At 38.7% G+C, this 14,426-nt stretch overlaps 1 protein-coding gene across 2 annotated transcripts in view; it reads right to left on the reverse strand.

Annotated features, from left to right (window-relative positions):
* The window catches only part of TANC2 (tetratricopeptide repeat, ankyrin repeat and coiled-coil containing 2), a 352,683-nt gene that overhangs the window by 182,804 nt on the left and 155,453 nt on the right, over positions 1–14,426 (reverse strand). Inside the window, exon 4 of one of the 2 annotated variants that reach the window (XM_088141581.1) lies at positions 12,640–12,711. In XM_088141581.1, coding sequence (XP_087997707.1) covers positions 12,640–12,711 — 72 coding nt within the window. Of the gene's footprint in view, positions 1–12,528; positions 12,712–14,426 lie in introns of both variants that reach the window. The other variant, XM_088141538.1, reaches the window with a different exon arrangement.

The following is a 14,426-nucleotide window of genomic DNA, read 5'->3' on the forward strand; positions in this document are numbered from 1 at the left end:
AAACACTAAAAACAACATGGAATAAAATATCCCAGTTTATCCTGAGTTCAGAGCAAAGTTTAGATCCAAGGTTAGAGCATTCAGAACAGCTATTTAAATCTTAAAACACTTTGCACCACTGTCAGCCACCTCTTCATTTTTTTAAATATAATTTTATTAAAGATTTTTTAAAAGGAAGATTAAAACTAATACAACTAATATAATATGTAAGAAAAAGAAAAGAAAAAGAAAGAAACCAAAGAAAAAGCTAAAAGTGCAAGAAAAGAAAAAAAGGAAAAGAAAAATAGAAAAGAAAGAAAAAAGATACAAAGAAGTAGCTTCCAATTTTCTTTACAGCAGTTATAAGTACAATTATAAATTTACCTCTTCCTCTATGGTTACGATATAATTCCCTTCTTTCTATAATCTATTCTGTCTAATCATCAGAAACATAAATCATAAGTTTATTTTTTCTGTTTTAAGCAAAAAGTCCATAAGGGGTTTCCAGTCAGCAATAAACATAGATATTGTCTTTTCTCTGATCAAAGAAGTCAATTTAGCCATCCCAGCAAGTTCCATCATCTTCACCAACCATTCCTCCATTGTGGGTAGTACTGAATCTTTCCATCTTTAGGCATAGTTATCATATAAAAATAAAAACAAAGTTCCATGACTTTTTTCCAACTGTTTGTCCATCAATCCCAAAAGAAAAAACTCTGGTCTCAATTGCATATTAATCTTTAAAATCTTCTGAATCAGTATGCGTATTTGAATCCAAAATTTTCTAGCTTTTTTACATGTCCATCAAACATGATAAAATGTCCCTTCTTGTTGTTCACATTTCCAGCATTAATTTGAAGTGCCTTTATACATTCTAGACAATTTCTCTGGTGACATATACCAACGGTACATCATTTTATAAAAATTCTTTTTAAGATTATAACATAGTGTAAATTTCATTCCTTTCAACCACGTATGTTCCCTTTGTTCCATCTGTATATTATAACCAAAATTTTTAGCCCACTTTCTCTTGAATTCTTTCACTTGTTCTTTTTCTGTTTCAAATTTCAATAAATGTTTATACATTTTAGCAATTACATGTTCGTCATTGGTACACAATTCTATTTCAAACTCAGTCTTACAGTGTTCAAAACCATAAACTCTTTTGTCTACTTTAAATCTTTCTAATAAGTGTAAATAAAAAAAAAACATTGACAACTGTATCCGTCTGCCACCAGTTCTTCTCTTGATTTTATTTTACATTCCCCTTGACAAAATTCTAGTATCTCACAATAAGTTAGCCATTTATGTTTGCCTATTATTTCTTGTTTATAAAATGCTTTTTGTGCTGAGAGCCATAAAGATGTTTTCAGGTTCAACCTGGGTTTGTATCTATTTCATATTCTCAATATGGCTAACATAATGACTTTTAAAATCCACATTAACCTCCACACAAATATCATACCACCCAAATCTCAGATCATGTCCTCCTAACTCCAAGAGCCTTCTGTTTCTCAGCAGCATCAACCCTTTCATCCAAACCAAACAGCAAGCTGCAAAATACAGTGTCAAATCAGATAGACCCAATCCTCCTCTTTCCTTTGTATCTTGTAACACCTTATATTTAACTTGTGGTTTTTTTCTCCTGCCACACAAATTTAGATATTTTCTTCTGCCACTGTTTAAATGGTGCATCAGTTGTCAAAACAATCACTGTCTGAAACAAAAACATCATTCTAGGCAAAACATTCATTTTTATCACAGAAATTCTTCCCAACAATTACAGTTGTAGTTTCTCCCATCTTAACATGTCTTTTTAATTTCATTCCATGTCTTAACATAGTTCTTTTGAAATAACATACAGTTCATATTTGTCAAAGTGATACCCAAATATTTAACTTTCTTCTCAATCTTAAAATCCATTTTATTCATCAATTCTATTTGATCTTTTTTCATATTTTTTGTTAACATCTTCATCTTCTGTTTATTAATCTTGAAACTTGCTAATGCACCAAATTCTTTTAATTTGCCCATTAATGTTTCAATTCCCTTTAAAGGATCTTCTAAAACCAACACCAAGTCAGCCACCTCTTCACTGGTGAAGGACTTCTGGGAATTTCAGCATGGATCTCAAAGAGGTTCCTATAGGAGGAGGTTGATTTGCAAACCATTTAGGACTTTAAAAGCATTACTCAGCACCTTGAATTGAGTTTAGAAGTAACTAGAAGATAATAAAGTTGAATAGAATAGCTGTAATATATACATTCCACTATGAATATTGTTTATAGTAATCCTATTTGGAAATAAGACTATGTAAATTTTTTGAACTGCATAGCTCTATCTGAAATTGTCAAAGGCATGAATAACTAAAGCACATTCTGATTTCTCCACAAAAGAAGAACATGGTAACATTTGTCCACCTGTCTCCTGGTCAGGTCATCCATTACAGCAACAAAAACTATTTCAGCTAGACAGAAGGCAAGTTAACAAAAATGAATCTCAACTAAGGACTAGCATTATTTAAATGTATTGAAAGTTTTCTAACTGGTTTCTTTAAGTCAGCCTTCCCCAATCTCATGCTCTTCAGAGTTATGTGTTTTTTATGTTTCCAAGCTGTCTGTTAACTTAAGTTCTGCAGGTAGATTACCAAATTGCTATACTTTCAAAAAAGAGAACAACAAAACAAAGGCAATAAAGTACACTTAATAAGTAGAACAAGAAAGATATGCAACATAAACTCTACTATGCAATGTGCAATGTAAAGTGGGCATTTACATTCAAACTGCCTACACTTTATTGGAATATTCTCTAGGCCCTAGAGTCTAGGGAGCTCACTGCGCAAGTGAACAGGGAGACCAATAGGATATTTTCCATGGGAGTTCAGCTGAGGGGAGATAAAGGAAGAGGGGAAGAACGGAGTAGAAGAGCCAAAGAGGTAGAGATTGCAGAGTGATTGCTGCTACTGGCAGTCTCCTGATTGCCCTTCATGCTATCATTGTTCATTGGAAACAATTGTTTTAGGTTACATATTAGGAAGCCAACTGCCCAGAAAACAAGCAATAGAAAGAACAAACAGGGGAGTTTTATGTAGAAGTGTGCTGTGCTGTGCTGTGCAGCGGAGACTCAAAGTAACACCGGCAGCAAAGGAAGGTTTGTGTTGATCTGCAAAATATATGAAATATTTATCTTCCTGCCTGACAAGAATCCAAACTATGCCTGCTGGAAATGCAGGCTTCTGTTTTTATTGGAGGAAAAGATAAAAAAGCTTAGGAAAGTTATACTGCAATACACCACAGAAGGTGAGATAGTCCTGAACAGGACAGGTGAAACTCCTCAGAAGCGGCAGAGAAGGAAAGTGCCACAGAACACAAGCAGGAACACAAGACCCAGAGAAGCAAGAGGATCAGGAGGCACTTAGTGTTGATAGAGCTCAGCAACTGGTATCCAACTCTTATCTAGCAGACGGTCTACAGACACTTGAGCAAGCTTGTAAACCATGGCTTCAAGGAGAAGACTGAAAGATGCCTGGACCCACACAAGTCCAAGAACCTAAAAACCACTGTGTCAGGGACCATGTAGCTGACAAGACCAAGGAAGCAAAAACAGCACAGATTTCAGTAAGGTCTTTTAATGTGAATCTGGGATAAATACAGAATCTTGAAGACTGTAATAATAATAATAATAACAACAACAACAACTTCAGTTATTATTTATTAATTTATTTGTAAAATTTGTCTGAAATTAATTGGACATCTTACAAACTTTAAGTTGAAAAACAGGATACAAATCAAGAAAATGAACATATATTATAGTAAGTTTATTAAGGTGGACTCTCTTTTAAGCACTTTCTCCCAGATCTCTCAGTGCATGGACTGAGTTGGTTTTTCTGAGATACAGCTGACTTCCCCTCAGCTTTTCTGTAATTTCTTGCACACTGTAAGGAAGAGGTGGTGATAGGCAATTTCCTGCTGAGAGGAACCAAAGTGCATACATGATATATTATGGAAGTTGTGTTGTCTTTTAGGTATCCTTATCCAGGATGAAATGGACAGACTGCCGAGGATCTGGGTGTTCTACCTGCTAACAGTGTGGTGTAGCTGCTAAAAAGGCAAATGCTATTTTGGGATGTATTAATAGGAGCACAGTGTCCTTATTACAGAAAGTAATTGTGTCACTCTGCTCTTTCTGGTTTCACTTGGAATACAGTGAAAAGTTCTGGCCACTAAAATGGAAATTGACAACCTCAGTTTCAGAGGAGGGTTAACATGATGAGGGACTGGAAACCAAATCCTATGAGGATTAGTTAAAGGAATTGAGTATGTTTACTCTGCAGAAGGGAAGACTGAGAGGAGATATGGCAGCAATCTTCAGGGGCCTAAAGAACTGTCATATAGAGAAGAGAATGAACTTCCAGCACTAGTGGGTTGGAAACTACAGGGAAGCACAGTCAGGTTAGATATTAGAAGGAATTTCCTGACAATAAGAGCTATCAGCTAGTGCAGTAAGCCCTCTCACAATATGTTATATTCCTCCACCCAAGGTCTTCAAACATAAATTAAATAGCCATCAGTCTGAAATGCTTTAGTTGATTGTGCACTAAGCAGGGGATCAGATATCCTCTAAAGTCTTTCCAATTCTATGATACAACTCCCACAATTATCAGGCAATGTGGCTTTCACCAGGCTGTCCAGAAACTTTGGGGATTAATTCCCAAAACAACTGAAGAGGATTTCCTGAACAGGATTTCTCTTTGCCCAGAGAAGTACTAACTGATTGCTAATATTCTCTTTCTAAGTGAGATCTTCAGGAAATTGGTCACTAATCCTCTCCAGACATTATGAAGGAAACAGATGATCTATACCAGGAAAGGGGAATCTGCAACCAGAGATACAATCCAGCCAGCCAGGTGACTATATTCAATCTACAAGTCCCAGAACTGCATGTCATATCACATTTTCAGGAAAGACTGGGAAACAAAGTAGAGAAAGCATGTAGAATTTGTTGTAATCTTTTTAACCATCAGTGGCCATAGGTGTCAACATTTTTTCGTGTAATGAAATAACATGTTGCATCTGTGTCTGTTTCTCGTCTTCCCTCATATTGCAACTATATGTGTTTATGTATAATGGGAAGCACAGGACAGGGTATATATGTTCTGCTCTGGTCACACTGACTAGGAGGAGAAGAGGGTTTAAAATGGAGCAGTTACCAATATATTGAGACCATTGCCTTTTCTATAGGGATGCTTTGGGGGTGAAAACTTTTTTTTAATGTTTTTCTGCATTTTTAAATCAGTCTTTGGTTTGCTTGCTTCTTCCCTTCACACCAAATTTGGTCCCATTCTGTTCAGGTTTTGGAGAGTTATCCTGTTGATGGACAGACAGAATCCAGGTCCCTTTATATAATTTCTTTTCAACAGATTGGAAAGGAAAAAGAAAAATGGTTTCAATGCAACAACTCTTTAAAAACTCAAACAGACTTGAAGAGTTCCCTGAGTATTTTTAAAATCCTAACAGAAAAAAGCTGGTAAGCCCTATCAAATGGGCAGTAGAATTAATCAGTTATTTAGATTTCCCTACTCATTAGTATTCCTAGAGTCAACTGGATTTGGAGGCTCAAGTTACCCTGAGTGGTTCTAGCTGGCCCTCACTTATGACTTTTCTGGGACAGGGACAATTTAATCACACTAATTCATGCAGTGGTAACATAGATTTTAAGAAAGATTATATTAGAAGTGCCATATTGACAATATGGAACAGATATAAACCCAGACTGTGCCTAAAAATGCCTTTATGGGTCTCAGCACAAGAAGCATTTTATAGGAAAGAAAAGTAGGTAAAGAAAAATAGTTAACTTATTGAGAGTTGTTAGAACAGGAACATGGCGAATATAATCTCCCCCAACCTCTGCCCTTTTGGCTGCCCTGCACTATGCCACTACCTACCCCTGCCACCCACCAACACCCTCAGCTGACTTTCACCATCTTCTTTCTCCTGCTGCTGCTGAGATGTGCCTGGCTGAGACAGTTGCTAGCCCTTTACGATGCCTCTGTGACATCTCACAATGCCTCTTCCGGGCATGCCTCATCAGCAGCAGGAAGAAGAAGACAATGAAGGTCAGCTGGGGGTGGCGGGGGGCAGCAGGGGGCAGCGTGGTGGGGATGCAAGGCAGAATGCAGGGCAGAGTACAGGATGGCGTGGGCAGCAGAGTGCAGGGCAGAAGGGACAACAGAATGCAGGGTGGCCAAAAAGGCAGAAATGATGGGAGATGAGGGGGGAAGATGAAGCGCACACTGAGGTGGTAAATGCGGTGGGGCTGCCAGGTGCCTGAATTTTGATCACATGACTGCAGGGGTACTGCAATGGCTGTAACATTGAGGACCAGTTGTAACTACCATTCATTCAGCATTGTCAAAACTTTGAACAGTTGCTGAAAGAATGGTTGTTAAACAAGGATGACCTGTATATCTTTGGATTTAAGTTTCCTAGTATTAAAAAATATGGTACATTTATTTTATCTGTAAAATACTAGGCCCAAATCTATCATAAAATCCCAGGCACATCATAGAGACATCTATATCTACACACTGACAATAACTTTTTGTAACCCCATCCTTCAAATGCACAGGCCACATTCAACAGCAGCAGCCAGCCATCAGGTTTATGCTGCAAAAACTGGAGGAAATGTACTACTTGAATGTAGTCATGTTATCTTATAGAATTTCTAATTAAATCATAGCAAAGAGCATCTAATGCTCCAGGTTTCCTCTATCTTCTCCCTTCTGCCATCTCTTATTCCTTACAGCATATTCCTATGTTGCCAGTTTTTGTTTGTTTCTAGTATTCAACAGAAATTTCCTTGACAACCCTTCAGTTTATTACATCTTTAGATTACTATTCAAGCTCTTCCCATCTGGGCAAGAGTCTGTCAGGGTCAAAATTTCAATCTATATATTTAGGAAATGTAGTCATTCAATTAGCTTTATTGTAACACTACTGCATTCAGGAAAATGGAAGAAAAAATGCCAGAATACAGGTCTGGTGTCTTAAACAATTATGGTTTACATTGCAAACTTTTCTCATGTCCTATGAAAAGAGAAATATTAGGTCTTTGTTTCATATCCAGATGCAGCTTGAATTTTGGGGCATACTGGGATAATTTGAGACAGATTATCATTTAAATATGGTGGAAAGAACACTTCTGATGTGACATATCTTAATCACCAAGTCACTTCAAAAAGAAAGAAAAACTTTTGGCACTTAACAAATAATACCCTGATATAGAGAGGAGGAAGAAATGCATTAAGTAATTAATAAGATTTTTCCTCAACCCAGAGTTAGTCTTTCCATTAAACCACCATCAGAGTGACTCTTGTAATTAAATCAATGAGAATGGCCCTTGCATTTCTATCACAGCACCTAGGATAGGTGGTGAAATCATGAGGAGCAAAGAAAGAATTTTCATGGGCTAGGTACTATTGAAGAATGACAAGACACAGATGGCTCTGTCAAATTAGGGGTACTAAAGAATACTTAAGTTTTTTTAAATGCTGTGGAAGTGAACTCAACAATCTGTTACTAAAGTCCAGAAATTAAAACAAACAAAAATACAGTAAGAAGCATGCATGACAATTAAGTTGGACTCAAAAAAAAGACTGCAGTCTACCTTGAAAAATACTGGGGTCACTATAATCAGAAGGGGTAGCCAGATCAAAATCATGCTTTGGGAGATGAGTATCAGTAACCCCACTCACTCTCCTTACATTCAGAACCATCCATTGCTACTCTCTAGAGAGCTGGGACAACAATGTCCACACAATGTTTTGGGATGGAGAATCCATGCAGATAGAATGGATATGTGTTCTGTTATGTGAATAGAAGAGATATTTACAGAACAGCAGGAAGGGGGTTAGAAAACTTCCAAAAAAGCAAATGATTGGCTCTCCAGCGGTTCGAGCCCAGCCCCGCAGGACAGGGTGAGCGCCTGTCCCTTGTCCTAGCTCCTTGCTCACCCAGCAATTCGAAAGCTATTCCATCTGCGAGTGGATAAATGGGTACTCCCGTTTAGATGGGAGGAACCGGCGGTGCTGCGCAGGGGAGCAAAATACCGGTGCTGGCCGAACTCCGAATGCAGCCGGCATGAGCGGTGAGGAAGATCTACGGAGGAAGAAAAAGCCCGGATGACCCCCTAGCGACCCCTGCCGGTCACATAACGTAATTAATTGTATAATTGTAATTGTATGATATGTACTTTGTGAGCCGCCCAGAGTTCCCCATTGGGGGGAGATGGGCGGACAATAAATTGAATGTATAAATAAAAAATAAAATAACCATGCTACTGAACTATTTTCACCTAAAGTAAGGAATAGGTTTATTTAATGACTCTTCTTAGCAAGAACAGAATTCTGCTTCTCCAGATTATTTTCTGGAACCAGCAAATGAATGGAAACAGATTGACCCAAGTTGGATCAAGTTATTTACAGTTCCAGTGGATTATACAGTGTCTGCATAGCTGAAGTGAAAACCATCTAAGAGTCTATTCAGTTAGATTGACCTTCCTCCTCCAAGGCCTTTAAACCAACTTCACTGTAGGAAGGATATAAGAACAGAGATGGACACTGTTGAATTGTTGAAATCACACTGTGATTTTGTTGAAGTCTTTTGATGCTATTTCTAAGCTGGCTTTAAATGATATGAATCCTGAAATGTGGGATCTAAATCACCGTAATTTGGGAGGCCAAAAAAAAAAAAAAAAGTTCTGTAGTTTTCCAGGAAGTTAGCTCAGAGGTATAATTATGGGGCCAAGCTGAAATGCCTCTTGCCACTTTACTAACCTATTTGTATATGAAGAAAACAGGGAGTTTCAGTGACTAGGATAGGCAAGTGGGGAGGAATAATCACATTGCTTTCAGCTGCTGGCAAATATTTGTTTTCCTCACAATATTTGCTTCAGAGGAACATTATAGCATGACATAAAATTATTCTGAAGTTATTAGAGAGAGGAGTAGGGAAGTGGGAAACTGGTAGGTATAAGGAAGCGGTGAGTTAATCGGGGGAGGGGAGAGGGTGAATTAATGTGGGAGGAGGAAAAAGATTGAGACTATGGAGACAACATGAGTGAATATGCCACATACTGTCAGGATTGGAGGATCAATGGGCATATTAAGAATAAATGTAAGTATTTACATGGCTCTGTGAAGGTTGGTTGGGACCACCGGGATGGGAAAGGGACAATAAGCAAAAGAGGAGGAGGAGATAATGGGGATGGTGAACAAATATATGTAGGGACAAATTGGGGGAGATGTGGTAGGAGGATCTGGACAGACCATATTAGAGGCAAGGTTATGTATGGATCCTTTGATGCCCATTTCCTCTTCCAGCCGTTTCCAGAACCCAGTGGTCAGATTGCTGATGGCCTTGGCGTCAAAGTGCTGCTGGAAAATGCAGGTCTATGTGCCACAAGATCCTATTTGTCCACAACCTAGTGGTGGATGAACATGCAGGTATCACCGTCTTACTGAGATCTTGGGGGACAGCGGGGAGGTGTGGACAGATGATATAACACTGTCAGAAATCTGCTCCACCAGGTCTTGGATCTTGTATCAGCAGTAATCCTGAGGTAGGGAAGGTGGAGTCGAAATGAATGTTTGGGACAATGTAACAATAGCCAGGAATCCTGCTTTAAAGTGACAGCTTATAAATGGCTGTTTGTGATGTTGGGTCTCAGGATAAGTTCAGAATCCTGCTTGTGTATCACCCTCCTTACTGTGCAACAGGTTCTCTACCTGGCCTCCAAGATTTGGTGGTCCCTGGGAATAGAGATTCTAGAGGGTACAACTGAGGTAATAACTCTCTGAGAGAGTTAGAATTAGGGGATTTTTAGTTAGGGCTGGCAGATATGTTAAGGGAATGTGAGTAGGTTAGGTCCTGCCTGCCTATGACAGCTAATACTGATCTAATGAGTGGTGGCTGGAACATATAATAATAGAAATGAGAATGGGGCAAGGTTAGTTTCTGAGGTGATGCAACTGGAGCCCTGGCAGACTGACAGGCACTGAGATGGCACTCAAAGAAGCTAACAAAAATAAAACACAATTAAAAAATACTAAAAATACAACTATAAAAACAAGAATAGTATCCAGCATCTAGTTATTAGGTGGCTACCCTAAAGTAGCCACCAAATACATCAAAGACATGGCTCAACAAAATATTTTGGCCTACAGAGTGAAGAGAAACTGAGGGAGAGTCAGCTTGGCCTTTCTAGGTTCAAATTTTTAAAGCCTGGGGAATAATTATTGAGCAGGCTGTCTCTAATATTCCCACTAGATAAAATGACTGAAAACAAGAGAAACAAGTTAATAAGGCAAACAAGAGCAGTTTAATAACGGCTGATACTGTATTTCAAATTATAAAAGTCTTTATAGGTAGTCCTTGTTTAGCAACCACAATTGGGACCAGCAACACAATCGCTAAGTGGAAAATCATGTGACCATGACTGTGCTTACGATTTTACTTCAGCTTTCCTTTTTCCTCACTCCTCCACCCTTTGGAATGCTCACCCTGGCACTGGGATAATTAGCAAGAAGGGAATTAATGTCTGTATTTACATTCATTGGAGAGGAAGGGATTACAAGAGAGTAAGCAGACACACAATGGCGAATACACACAGAAAGGAATGCACTAGTGCCGGCTGGCCATCTAGGTTTAAAACAGAGTGGAAGAGCACAGTGAAACAGCAACCCTGAGTCTTCAGAGACTATGTAACCCTATCCTGCACAGGATAAATCCATATACCCTGATCTGCCTTTCAACGATCAGAAGTACATCTGTTTATCTGAATTAAATTATTTTATTCCCATTCAGTCTGTTATCATCCTCAATCACTGATTTTGAATTTGAGCAACTTCCTTGGATTTCTATATATAGCTTATAAATACATTGATCACTGGTAGGCTTCCTTAGATGTACCACCTTCCCAAAAAGGATAATGCCCCCCAATTTAAGATGATCTACCCCACCGCACACTGCAACTCACTGGGAAAAGTACAGAGAGAAAAAAACTTATAACACAAACAGAAATCCAGAGCCATATCCAGCTTCCCCATATTTTCAATCTAGGATTGCCAGCTTTAATCTTAAGGATCCCTTCATTACAACTGCCCAATAAATATGCACATTGTGTGTGTGTGTGTGTGTGCACATGCATGTGTGCATGTACTTGCCAGAAGCCACACTTCCCAAATGGCCAAGCTCAGGAAAAAAAAATTACATTAACTGAACTAATATGCATTAATTAAAATCAATTGTCTGTAAAACAAGGTAAATTATTTTACTTAATCCCCATCTGCTTATATCAGCCATTATCTCACTCACACAGACATACATTCTTCCTCTCCTTGCAGGATAGAAAACAGAAAAAAATAAAAAGTGTAACAGAGATAGGGTAAGAGGAAGGGATTTGTACACTGGAAAAGAAATGAGAAATGAGATACAAAACCTGATGGAAAAGGGGCAAGGCCAAGAGGTAATTGGACAAGAGAACAAATAAAAGAGAGGGAAGCCCTGTTTACCCATTCTTATTAAAAAAAAAAAAAAAAAGGTTAAACATCAGGCAAATAGCCCCTCCCATCCAGCTACTGATTTTCAGGCCACTCTTCAAAGGCATTCAAGCTTTGAAGCAGCAACAGATACAGCCATTTGCATCCTTAATGCCTTTGCTTTTAACAGTTGCTTCTATTCAGGAAATGTAATCAAATTATTGGGGGAAGGATTTCCTTTTCCTATTGGTTAAAACAGGAAATAGAAAAGAGAGGTTGCGTCTCATTGGTATATGCTATCCCCATTATGGAACAGGCATTCTACTGGGCTTTAGCCCCTGTTTATTTAAATTCACTCAAACTTTTATCTGTTATTTAGAATTAATGTATGTCCTGCTAAATGACTGGCACCACATACAAACAGGGACAGACCTAGAGTTACCATGGATACAGTGAAGTCTTGACCTTTCCAAATACAAGAAGTCACCCCAAAGAACAAGCTGGGAGAATTCCAGCATCACTCCTGAAAACTACATCATAGGGAGGGGGATTTAGGATTCTTGTTCTGCTCCTTCACATACAAACATTCAAAACAGAAAGAAAGCAAGATGGTGTACAGGCCTGGGTTTAGAATCATGAAGCCAGCTGCTCCCCCAGGCCTTGCCCATTGCTATAGGGAGAACTTAGGTGGGCAAAACTGATCTCTCCATGTCACCCAAAAATATTTGATATGTATCAAATCGGAATCATGATCAAAACCCGGAACAAATCTTAGATAGTTGTTGATCTCCATTCACTGACCTGGCATTCAGCAAACATTAAAACAGCTATTTTGTTCAACCTTTTTTGTTGACAGAAGTAAAACAGGTACAGGACAAGTACAACAAAACTCCAGTTAATTTAATCTTCCCAAACCAGGGGATTATCAGTGGTTTTGTGGGGAAAAAAAAGGATTGAGGATAAGGAGGGAACTTTTATTCAACAATTTGAATTTACTAATCTAAGTTCCTTACCAGTCAATTTCTTCATAGGCTGGAGTCGAACACTGATAGATTGATGTGTTAGTAATGGGGAAGATGGGAGAGAGCGGGACATGCCTTCCATAATCCGAATGTGCTGCATACCTTCAGGCACTGGGAGTGTTGGGATAGCATACTCTGGTTCAAAAGCACAGTCGTTCTCTGCAGAACTGCCACCTAAGACAAATATAATTTTAAAAAGCGTTATTGATATAATAATGCATAGGCAACATCCATGGGACTTTACGCTTTACACTAAATTAGGAAAAATCTTCTAAAAGGCAAAACCACTTTCCCCAATCTGTTAAGAATTAGAAATCTCACTAGTTCCACAAGTGAAGTCTTATGCTTTCAGTTGTATTCTATAGTACAGGAAACCAAGTTTAATTATATTTTCCTTTAGGAAACTCCCATGTTCAGCCTAAAAAGAACTCCCTATTTACCTGTAATTGTTGTTCTTCAAGTGTTTATCTGTAAATGTATACATATGGGTTTTGTAACTGCAGAGTAGCAAATTCAGAATGCTCTAGGACAAACATTTTTTTACAAACATCCTCATCTCATAGCATTATATGTGAATGAGACTCCTACCCAATCTCTCAATTTCAATGATCACCACAGATAATCAAAACCATGATACTATTTCCAACCCATGATAAGTTGAATGCGGGGAGATAAGAGAGGTTGTGTGAAGTTGAGCTGACCACCTGAACTACTACTATTAAAGGTAAGAAACCAGTTCTTCTGTCTGTTACATATATGGGTGACCTGCACAAAATTGCACTTGATGACAGACTTATAATGGGAAAATATTGAGGAAAGAAAAAAATGTGCCAACATTGCTCCATACTGAAACCAATGATCCAGATAACAACATCTTATAAATGTAGAAATTTGGGATCAAGTAGCAGTTGGACAAATTTCAGACAAGGAAATATTCCTTAAAAAACATTACTGTGAAGTGACACAGTTACACATGACCCAATAGGAAAACCACTGTGGGATAATTGGCTTATTCTCAACCCAAGTTTTTGAAAGATGCAGTGCACTTTAGTTAGCTAGCCCTTCAGATATTGAGACAAAGAAGATATTACTCCACAGAATTAATCTCCAAGGAAACACCAATACAATAAAGTGATGCCAATGAAACTCTGCAACTACATTCAGAAAAAAAAAATCTAAATAATGCTTTCTTCTTAAGAAATATCAAGAACTCATCAGATTATAAAGAACAAGATAAATGAGACTCCTGGTTTGATCATTTTCAAAAGCATAGTCTGTAACATCAGCAAATGCAACAGAGGTACAGGTAGTCCTCACTTAACAACCCTAATTGGGACTGGAATTTCCATCACTAAGCAATGCGGTCATCAGATGAAACATCATGTGACCACACTGCTTAGCAATGGCAGTTTTGGTAGTCCTGGTTGTGGTCATTAGGCTAGGACCACGCCGTTGTTAGTGTCAGATTCAGCCCAAGAACAGCAATGAGGCAATCCAGTGCAGTTCCATTCCTTTATTAGCTTGCACTTAATAGACAAAATCTTGCCAGACTAAACCTATGCTAAAACAACTAGTGGCTATAACCTGTGAGACTCTAGGGAGGGGCCAGCCTCCTCCTCTTCGTCTTCCCACCGTCCTGCTGCGGGCTAAGGAGGCACTTGTCCTGGAAAGTCTCTCCCTCCTCCTGACAACCTTGAAGTTCCATTCTGGAATCTTCCCCGCTCATGCCATCCATTACAGTTAGGCAAAGACCTCATGCTTTTCCTGCCTTACCATATTCACCTCTGCTTCAACTCCTCCCACCCACCTATCTCCTTCCCATCTCTGCCCTTTTGGCCACCTTGCACTCCACCGCCCCTGCTGCCCTGCACTCCATCAACTTGCCACCC

The sequence above is a fragment of the Python bivittatus genome, unplaced genomic scaffold, assembly GCF_059951505.1.
Source record: "Python bivittatus isolate LINGU-HERP-01145 unplaced genomic scaffold, Pbiv_v1 ctg000000_np1212, whole genome shotgun sequence".
NCBI classification, from domain to species: domain Eukaryota; kingdom Metazoa; phylum Chordata; class Lepidosauria; order Squamata; family Pythonidae; genus Python; species Python bivittatus.